The sequence below is a fragment of the Aulonocara sp. 'chitande type north' Nkhata Bay genome, linkage group LG11 (genome assembly GCF_057382095.1).
Source record: "Aulonocara sp. 'chitande type north' Nkhata Bay isolate Kocher_YH1m ecotype deep benthic linkage group LG11, A_spYH_male_GT1.1, whole genome shotgun sequence".
Taxonomy (NCBI): domain Eukaryota; kingdom Metazoa; phylum Chordata; class Actinopteri; order Cichliformes; family Cichlidae; genus Aulonocara; species Aulonocara sp. 'chitande type north' Nkhata Bay.
This window is the reverse complement of record NC_141354.1, coordinates 37,665,162-37,676,329: the sequence shown is the minus strand read 5'-3', so window position 1 is coordinate 37,676,329 and position 11,168 is coordinate 37,665,162. Positions and strand designations below refer to the sequence as shown.

The window sequence follows — 11,168 nt, the reverse complement described above, 5'->3', positions numbered from 1 at the left end:
GCAACATGCTCAGACAAAAACTGGTTCACCCGAAAGACAAAACGCCAAAACACAGACTTAACAATGTGGTGTTTGCTGTACAGTGCAGCGAGGAATGCTCAGACCTCTACATTGGAGAGACCAAACAGCCACTTCACAAGCGCATGGCACAACACAGAAGAGCCACCTCCACAGGACAAGACTCAGCAGTCCATCTGCATCTAAAGGTCAAAGGTCACTCTTTCGAGGATGCCAATGTTCACATTTTGGACAGAGAGGACAGATGGTTTGAAAGAGGAGTGAAAGAAGCATCTATGTCCACTGTGAGCGACCATCTTTGAACAGAGGCGGGGTTTACGACACCAACTCTCTGCCATCTATAATCCAGTTTTGAGTTCCCTCCCAGACGCCTTAACGCCCACTCACATCCTGGGCCATCTGACCTCAGGAATTCGCATGATAAGGTGGGGCCAGGTTTCACAATGAACACACCCGAAACTCTGGCTGATTGGGACCCACACCCAGTTTCACACCTTGGCTCAGGCGATTAGAGGATCATCAGGGGTCCTTTTGTCCCTCTGTGGGGGGAAACTCCCACTAGGTTTATATCTGGGACTCTCCACCATTTGACCTTAGAACTGAAGAAGCTTCTCGGATGAGAGGTGAAACGTCTTCAAGCAACTTAAAGAAGTCCAGACGCTTTTCTTTGCAAGCTCCTTTGACTATCTGGGATAATAAATTTCATATTGCATGCATATATGTCTACCAATTAAATCTGGCCTGAGGTCTGCCATGTTTTAAATTCAGTTATTTCTCTCAGAAATTTGAGATCAAAATTACGACTGTGTTACCTTTATACTGTCACTAGTTAGTGCAAAAAGCTCAATGGGACATAGAAACCTTTAAATTAAATTCCATCACCTGATATATATTCTCAAATAATATCAAAGCTTTGAAAGCTGTTTACGGTCAGAATTTTTTGAAAACTGTAATTGTAAATAAATTCAAACAATTGAGCTTCTCTCTCTGTGTTAAACATAAATATAAACAGCAGCTTGGACAAGGCATAGAAGCCAAACAGGTTCTCCAAAACCTGTGTTTGAAGTCTGGGTCTGCTGCTCTAAAAAATTAATATACATAAAGCAAAATGTGTCAAATTAACCAACATGTTAGCTGTAGGGACTGCTGCTGCAGCACCGTCAACAGCAGTACCAGGATAGTAACAAGACCTCACACTCACAGTAGGCGGCTGTTGATAGCACCATCCATGGAGAAGTGCAACTGATAAGAAACCAACAACAACTTCACTAGCCTAATTAAAAAAATGGTTTCAATATCAGTGATCAAAACAAAATTAAATATATACATACTATATATATGTGCATAATATTATATCTTATTTCATTTGTTTGTTTCACTCAGAAAAGCAAAGAACATGTAATCAGTTATGGGGCAACGCATTTCAAAGATGCACAGGTCTCAGTAAAAGAGATATGTGAACAAATGAAGACTGAAGCCGTCGTACTCGACCAGAACAGGGTGCAAACCAGAAAAGAGGCTGATATTGATGGAAATGCGCTGCCTACCGAGATGGAGAGCCTTCCCGAATTCCCCAAAGCAATGATAACTTCATTGTATCCACAGAACGGAGTTCCAAGCTCGAGTGAATAAATAACTACTTGATATCTTCAGTGGCACAGGAGACGAGTGGACATCATATTTCTTGCAATGATGCAATAAATGACTTTGCCTCTAGAAAAACTAGAAAACAGGTTCAAAGAAGAGGGAGGAGAAAAGTAGAGTTATGTTTGATTCCTAAACCGTGTTTTGGGAAGCTCAGGTAGATATTATTGGCTCATCATTCAAACCCTTTTTACTGCAGACAGGCACAGTGCAATACTCATTACACTAGAATTTAAAATCTGACATTTTACTTGATGCCAGAGGAGAGTCCTGAGGGTCGTTTTACATTTAAAAAATGCAAATTTAAAAATATGTTCAGTTTGAATATAGATACAGTCACCTATATAACAAATTCAAATCAGCTGCAACAAAAGGCTAATACACACATTAATGAATCAGTAATTAAGGCCAGTGACATCATGTAAATGATCCTGATTTCATTTTAGGTACTTTAGGTGAAGTCTGATGCTCAAAGCTTTGCAGATTAATTACAAAGTAAGTTGATTGAGGAGGATCGTGACTTTATTTGTTTAGCCAGTTTCAAAGGTCAATTTATTAAATTCTTTTAATTCTTCGAGTTTAATTCTGGTTTATTTTTAAGGACAATAAATGTTTGCTATATATGTTTTACTTTATAGAAGATAATGAAATCTGAAAATAAATTTATGACAGTTTGAGTCATGGATAAAAACATGGCTGATGACATCGTCAGTTCATCTTTAAGTGATACAATTTACATTTTTAATATAAAAAAATTTAAATATCCAAAGTGTTTCATGTAAAATGGATCAATTAAAGGAGAGTCACTGAGGAGCAAAGGCACCACATAGCAGAACAATTTTCCACAAAGAAAAGACATCTCGACCTTTTTAATGTAAACATGTTATGTTCAGGTAGATCGTGTACGTTTGGTCTAAAAATGTGTTTTTTTCCCAACACATTTACTTCTTTGAAAGGTCTTCAACGAGAAATTTCTCATTTGCCAAAAGGCTTTCATAGAAGATGTCTTTGCAGGCTGCACTGGCTTTCAGGGGACCACTGTAGAGCTCCCTCATCCTGTCCTGAGAGGTAGGCAGAGCTCTAATTTTGTCATATTGTTCTTGGTCGATAACTTCCTTGTATTGGAGCTCATCCAAAATGGGTGCGATGTTGCTCACTCTCTGGATCAGCTGGACTCTGTGTTTGTCCACAAAATGCTTTCCTGGAGAAAAAAGGAAAGAAATGACAATAAAAGTTTACGGTTGTTTATCATGTGAAAATTTTATTCACTTTATTCTCAGCTTTCATAACAAAATGCTTTAAAAAAATCACACTTATTTCATAATTAAAATTAATTAAATGTTAAAAATAGAACATAAATGATGTCTGTAGGAGCCATATGAGTTGTTCCTTTTTGACTAAGTGGGTTGGTTTAAATGGACTCACTGTATTGGTGCACAGGCGTGTGGGGCGTGTTTCATGGGTGTGGTAGATGATAAATGTGGTTGCACTCACCTGTTTACAGCACCTGATGTTGATGAGCAGAAAGGTAAGGTGAGCATGAGGCAAAACTTTCTGTTGACCGCAGCTTGAATGATTTTGATGTATTTTAACTGGAACTTGATGGTTTATGTATATTTATGCACTAATTGATGCCATAGGCCAAGTTGTAGTTTGGTATAGTAGTCAGTGCAGTTCTTTGTGAGTAGCAGTTATTTGTTTGTGCAGTCTGTGCATTTGTTTAATAGTTAATCCCACGTGCTGATTTGTATATTGGACAGCTGCATGTGGAATAAAAGAAGCAAATGGTACAGAAGTGTATTTTATGCTTTTATTGTTGCGCGTCATCTGTATCCTCATGTTTAGCCTGCCACGGCCATAGTTGGAAGAGCCACAACAAATTGTCAACAGAAAAGTTTATAGGTTTTATTGGATTGTTTATATATAGATGAGTTTTATTGGTGAGAGTCTTATGGTTTGCTGTTGCCTTTGTCCACGCAGCTTTTAGATTAAGCCTTTGGCTACACAATACAGATTTCTTTCAGGAGTCTTATTCCCCTGTTAGGTTTCAGCAGTACAGCTGCACAAGGCGTTGTACTGATTTGCTTTCTAGTTATTGTGCATCAGGCGGCTGAAGCCATTGGCTTGGGAGTACCGCCGCAGTTTGTGTTTAAGACAGTTTGTCTTCCTCACAGCTGACGGTATGGAGGTACATAAATACCCACCGCTAGTATGTACAGAAGACTAGGTTGAGTTAGTTAGGTTTAATAGGCAGATAGAGGGGGATATTGCTCCTGTTAATTGTGTGTGTCCAAGGTTGATTGAAGGGAATGTCATCAAGTTGATGTGTTGGGATGAGGCTGTGTGGCATAGGTGCAGTTCAGCGTTTGGATTTTGTAATGTTTTGAAGAAAAATGGAGACACACCAATTAATACAATGTGGTGATGTGGATGGAAAGAAAAGACAGCCGAAATCGACTGCTAAGGCTTTGGAGAATCAGATTGAAAGGCTGCAAACAGAACGTCATACTAAGATTAATAAAATTAAAAAGGTCGTAAAAATTATTAAAGAGTTAAAGCAATCTGAGGATAATGTTTCCACTGTTCAGGCTCAGTTAGAGAATTTGTCTGTGTTGCTTAATGAGGCAACTCGTCTGCATGAAACCTTGCTTCCTTTGCTTCCTCAAGAAGAGCAAGAGAAACAAACTGCTTGGTTTATAAGTGTGAAAGCACATAATACTGAGTGTTTGGAAGAGATAAAGAAATGGCTTCGTGATGCAAAGGGAAACCCTCAGAGTAAAAATCAGGTGTCTGAGCTTGATTTGCCACATTTAAATCCACCTGGTGTTGAGTCTTCTGATGTATTACCTGCTGGAAATGGTTCTGGTGCTTCTAGGCACACCGGGAATGTTGGTAAAGGTGCTGCGATAGATGATGTTAATCCAAGTGATAGCGTCTCTAATGTTGCAAGCAGAAGTTGTAGGAAAAGTAAATCATCACTCAGTGGCTCAATGGTTTCATCTGCCTTGTCAGCACGCATAATGGCAGAAGCTGACATGGCTGCCCTTCTTGTTCGACAGAGGTTGTTGAAAGAAAAGCATGCTTTGGAAGAACAAGAAACACAGCTTAAGAAAAGAAAGGAGCTGCTTGACTTAGAAACTGAAATAGCAGCTTCAGCAGCAGAGGTGAATGTTTTAAAAGTTTCTGAAATGTCCCGAGTCTCAAGTGCGGTTAATGGTAAATCTGATGGAATGAATTCGTATTTGGAACGAGAGCAGGGGCGTTTGGGCGTTTTAAATCCTAACGCTCCTACGTTCAAACCTGTTACCAGAGCCCCAGGCCCACCAGAGGTGTACGAAGACCCCGAACCTCCCTCCACCCGCTCATGTGTAGTGTTGCTGTGTCCTGTTCTAAAGTGCTTTTAAAACATGGCAGGGCATGGCTTCCTGCCAGAGAGCAGCGAGTGTCAGCACGGCCCCTCTTGAGAACCCTCAATGTTTACATGCATTTAAAATTCAGAGGTGGCGCCAGAGGTGAGGGTGGACGCTGTATAGTGTGTCCACCCCCACAGCCCTATATGTATGTGTGAGTAATGTGGATGTCTAAGTTGTGGAATAACATTTTATGGCCCGCAAGATCATTTTATATAGATTTATTATTATTGTTATGCATGCCCCGGCGATATGGGGTCCTCAGGGACTAGTAAAGCGCTATACAAATACAGGCCATTTACCAATTCAGCAGACGTTTGTCACCAGAGCAAAGCCACAAACTGAAGCTGTTGTGAAAGCAAGTTCTATTGTAGCAGAGGAGCCAAATCAGCCTGGCCATTTACCGAGGGAGAGTTTCTGAAGAGCTGCATGATGAAGCTGTGCAACGTCTTGTGTCCAGACAAAACGCAGATCTTGGCAAATGTGAGCCTGAGCAGAAATACGATTGCTGATCGGGTTGGTGAGATGGCCACTGATTTAAGAACACAGTTGTGTGAAAGAAGCAAAAACTTCATTGCATACTCTCTTGCTGTGGATGAAAGTACAGACATGATGGACATTGCACAGCTGACCATCTTCATCCGTGGAGTGTAAATATTGAACATTAAATCAATGCACGGGACAACGACAGGAAAAGACATGTTTGAAAAGGTATTTCAAAGTGTAACCGACATGAAACTGCCCTGGGACAACAGATGGAGCGCTGGTGTTGTGCAGGATCTAGTAAAGATGCAGGAGAACTGTACGGTGAGTTAACAGCATATCACTGCATCACACACCAGGAAAGGCTGTGTGGTAAAGTCCTAAAAATGGAGCATGTAATGATCACCGTAACACAGACCGTAAATTTGATCTGAGCTAAAGGTTTAAATCAGCGTCAATTTCAGTCTTTTATGTGGGAAATAGATTCAGAGTTTGCCGACATTCCTCATCATACAGAGGTCCGCTGGTGGGCCCGAGCCACCCAAAGAGCTTATCCAGTCTAATTGATTACATTATGATTGTCATTCTGCATCTTACTGAATAAAAGCTGAGCTCTGCACAGAGAGGATGAGGGAATATGTTGAGAACAAGTTTTGGTATTTTTAACTATTTACTTACTTGTTGGCTCTGAGCTGCTGTCTGACAGCTGCTGAGTCAGATCCGTCATCTTCATCTCCTTTAAAACCTCCATGGTTTTCTTTACTGACTGTTGGCCATAAGCCTGTAACATTAAAAACACTGTGTCCTGCGGGTCTGCCACTTTCAGCAACCTCCATGGGACGGCTGAGTTATATTTCCTCTTGAGGCCTTTCTTTAAGTCCATGAGCTCGCTGTCACTCAGATTCCCCAGTGTCTCTGAAAGCAGCTGAATGAGAGACTCCATCGTTTCTACCTGGCAAAAACAGAGGTCACATGACAGACATGTGCAATTCAAATGGTTGTTCCACCTCTGATTAACAGAAAATTGTTCAGTTTGTTAAAGGAAGATTCATTTTCAACATGATACTTTTCAAAGCCCGAAAATACAACTTTTCACCTCTGACCCATTTTCAGGCATGAAAGTTGTCTTTTATACTGCCATGACTGAATTTCTGCAATCCTTCTTATCCACTGCAAACCTATTGCAACTATTATATCATGATGAGATGCTGTGGGTGAGGACACGTTCAAGTGCAGCAGTAGAGACACCACAATGTTTGGAGCAGGGGCGATTTTAGCCCATTTTCGGGGGTGCTGAATGAATCAAAGCACCCCCAAAGATTTCTTACTTTTTTTGACAATATTTGCTGTTTGTGTGACACACTGCTAAAAATATAAAAAGCATACAGTACTTGGTTGAGACATAACATTTTAACAACAAAAGTATAGATAACCCCTCCCCCCTCCCAAAATGGTTTGTTCCAGCTCCCCCCTCCTCTGGCTCTGGCGCTCTTGCTGCCAGAGCGATGGTGGCTGAGACGCAGGGGAGTGGAGGTGTAAGTGCCTGGCTTAAAACAGGACATATTAGCTGCATTTAACCTTCAGTTGCTCTTTATATAGTTAGGTAGGAGTCAGGCCATGTTTCTTTTTAGCTGAAAAACATTACACCAGGCAAGGGCGTAGATTTGGTTTTGGCATTGGTGGGGACGGATGATTCAACCACCGAACCCTGCCCTGTTTCTTTTTTTCCCCTTTTTGTCTTTGCTTCTTGATAAAAGGAGAAGTATACTTGCCTACATATGCTATTCTACATGCTTTTAAACCATTTAAAATCACAACTCATAGTTTTATATGTGAATGATATAATGTTAAATTACTATTAAACAAATGACTGACTAAGTATTTCAGGCTTTAGTTCACTTCAGCCATATTCCATATAAATCAGGTATCATACAAAAATAAAAACAGCTTCAAATACAGTCATGACAATAAAAGAATATGACTTTAAGGACTTAACAACATTACTTCAGTTATAGCACACCAACATCTGTGATACATTAGCACTAAGGGAACACTGAATGACCTGCTGGTTTTTGTCCATAAAACTACTCATCTCAGATTACCACAAAGTAAAAGATCTCTCAGCAAGATTATGCAACATTTTAGGCACTATTGCCCCGATCAAGTCAGTGAGCTGAGATTTTCTATTCTAAACATGAACTACTGTTACAGCAACATGGACTACTGGTGTCCCACACAACTCAATGTCCACTGTGTGAAGCAGCCAAACACATGCCTGCTCCTCTCGTTAACTGAGATAAACTGCTGGCATATTGGTTTTACATCTATACTGTCCAGTCTCTCCTGGTGGACACACAGCAGCATTGTTTAATCTCATTTGAGTCATTGTTGACCTTAGCCATGTTTTTAGTCTTCTGAGAGCACTGAAGCTTCTTTCAGCCTCAGTACCTGCGTTCTATCCTCAGATTAAAATTATTATTAAGTGCCTGATGTGCCTCATGTTTGGCCCTGGCTCTTCCCCTCTGACTGCACTAGGACATATTGCCACCTGATAAAATAACACACTGATTCGTGCCATATAAAACGTGAGACGTGTCAATTCAGATTCTTTGTCAAATACACTAATGAATCAATTTACATCAGCAGCCTAACAATTGTCATGATAATAAATACTATTTAATCTACAGCACCAAATCATCAGTCAGTCACCTGTGAGCTCACCTCTCCACCTCTGTCTGAGCTACAACATGGCAGAGCTGCCTCTGTCACCTGATCAATAACAGTGAGACATTCCACATACATGCAGTCACACATGTGCTTCAAATACAGTCATGAACCAACAAGTCATCATCAAATTTCACCTGTGATCTTGTATCACCATTGCTCTCTGAGCTTTGTGTTGGTTCTGCTGTCACCTGACAAATAGGACATACATGACAATAAGAATAAAATGTGGAGCTGCTTCAGTGTTTCTGTCACTTTGTGCAGATCTTGACTGATCAGTAATGTTTGTAGGCTGAGTGCATTTTTAAAACAATGTGTGCAAACTGCACTACAAGGTGGATATTTGCAAAAGCATGACTTCCTCATGACATTTTGTCTCAAAAATTAACCCTATGAATACGTCAGTGCCATTAGGATGTAATTATTGTGTCACCAACATTTTAACGTTAGACATATAATTCTAACAGCCTCTGTAAACTAATATCCGGGCTGCTCGAGGCTGCCGTTTTCTCTGACAGTTTCAATCAAAATTAGAAATGCTGCTCTGAGACTGAGAGAACTAATAGTGCTGCCTGTTGTGCAGTTAGTTTCCAAAACACGTTATTCATGGTTACATACAATTTTAGACTGATGTGGGCCAAAGCCTAGCACAGCCTGTAACGTTATTATGACGGACACATTTTATGAGTTAATTTGGCTTTAAGTGACTTGCAGGTTTCTTTGAAAAATACTTTCTTATATCCAGGTTCTTCCTTTTTGCTGCCATCCTCCTCTCCTCCTCGCAGCGCAGGCTTGCAGCTGCTAAAACTAAACAGAGCTCCCTGAAAGGCTCAGCCAATCACATTGGCCATATTTGTCACATGAGGTAGGACTCCAGTAGAGAACGTAATTTAACTCTTTCTGCACCGCTGGGTGAATGAGACGCTGACAGATCTTTTTTTTTTTCTTTTCTTTCTATCGGGTTTGATTTTCTTTACTCGAATAGATCAAATTATTGGTGGGGACATGTCCCTTCCGTCCATGCCAAATCTACGCCCTTGCTCCTTAGACTATCTGGGATAATAAATTTCATATTGCATGCATATATGTCTACCAATTAAATCTGGCCTGAGGTCTGCCATGTTTTAAATTCAGTTATTTCTCTCAGAAATTTGAGATCAAAATTACGACTGTGTTACCTTTATACTGTCACTAGTTAGTGCAAATAGCTCAATGGGACATAGAAACCTTTAAATTAAATTCCATCACCTGATATATATTCTCAAATAATATCAACGCTTTGAAAGCTGTTTACGGTCAGAATTTTTTGAAAACTGTAATTGTAAATAAATTCAAACAATTGAGCTTCTCTCTCTGTGTTAAATATAATTCCCCAAAGCAATGATAACTTCATTGTATCCACAGAAGGGAGTTCCAAGCTCGAGTGAATAAATAACTACTTGATATCTTCAGTGGCACAGGAGACGAGTGGACATCATATTTCTTGCAATGATGCAATAAATGACTTTGCCTCTAGAAAAACTAGAAAACAGGTTCAAAGAAGAGGGAGGAGAAAAGTAGAGTTATGTTTGATTCCTAAACCGTGTTTTGGGAAGCTCAGGTAGATATTATTGGCTCATCATTCAAACCCTTTTTACTGCAGACAGGCACAGTGCAATACTCATTACACTAGAATTTAAAATCTGACATTTTACTTGATGCCAGAGGAGAGTCCTGAGGGTCGTTTTACATTTAAAAAATGCAAATTTAAAAATATGTACAGTTTGAATATAGATACAGTCACCTATATAACAAATTCAAATCAGCTGCAACAAAAGGCTAATACACACATTAATGAATCAGTAATTAAGGCCAGTGACATCATGTAAATGATCCTGATTTCATTTTAGGTACTTTAGGTGAAGTCTGATGCTCAAAGCTTTGCAGATTAATTACAAAGTAAGTTGATTGAGGAGGATCGTGACTTTATTTGTTTAGCCAGTTTCAAAGGTCAATTTATTAAATTCTTTTAATTCTTCGAGTTTAATTCTGGTTTATTTTTAAGGACAATAAATGTTTGCTATATATGTTTTACTTTATAGAAGATAATGAAATCTGAAAATAAATTTATGACAGTTTGAGTCATGGATTAAAAACATGGCTGATGACATCGTCAGTTCATCTTTAAATGATACAATTTACATTTTTAATATAAAAAAATTTAAATATCCAAAGTGTTTCATGTAAAATGGATCAATTAAAGGAGAGTCACTGAGGAGCAAAGGCACCACATAGCAGAACAATTTTCCACAAAGAAAAGACATCTCCACCTTTTTAATGTAAACATGTTATGTTCAGGTAGATCGTGTACGTTTGGTCTAAAAATTTGGTTTTTTTCCCAACACATTTACTTCTTTGAAAGGTCTTCAACGAGAAATTTCTCATTTGCCAAAAGGCTTTCATAGAAGATGTCTTTGCAGGCTGCACTGGCTTTCAGGGGACCACTGTAGAGCTCCCTCATCCTGCCCTGAGAGGTAGGCAGAGCTCTAATTTTGTCATATTGTTCTTGGTCGATAACTCCCTTGTCTTGGAGCTCATCCAAAATGGGTGCGATGTTGCTCACTCTCTGGATCAGCTGGACTCTGTGTTTATCCACAAAATGCTTTCCTGGAGAAAAAAGGAAAGAAATACAATAAAAGTTTACGGTTGTTTATCATGTGAAAATTTTATTAGCTTTATTCTCAGCTTTCATAACAAAATGCTTTAAAAAAATCACACTTATTTCATAATTAAAATTAATTAAATGTTAAAAATAGAACATAAATGATGTCTGTAGGAGCCATATGAGTTGTTCCTTTTTGACTAAGTGGGTTGGTTTAAATGGACTCACTGTATTGGTGCACAGGCGTG

General features: G+C 39.4%; 1 protein-coding gene and 1 pseudogene across 1 annotated transcript; both read right to left on the bottom strand.

Moving 5' to 3' along the window:
* Positions 1-1,984: 1,984 nt before the first annotated feature.
* On the bottom strand, positions 1,985-2,879 carry LOC147319756 (apoptosis-associated speck-like protein containing a CARD; the record flags this gene model as incomplete). The annotated part of the gene is made up of 1 exon (XM_086312522.1): positions 1,985-2,879. A coding segment is annotated over one exon (276 nt), but the record flags the coding sequence as incomplete, so codon positions are not given.
* Positions 2,880-10,421: 7,542 nt separating this feature from the next.
* LOC147319755 (apoptosis-associated speck-like protein containing a CARD pseudogene) lies at positions 10,422-10,956 on the bottom strand (annotated as a pseudogene).
* Positions 10,957-11,168: the final 212 nt, after the last annotated feature.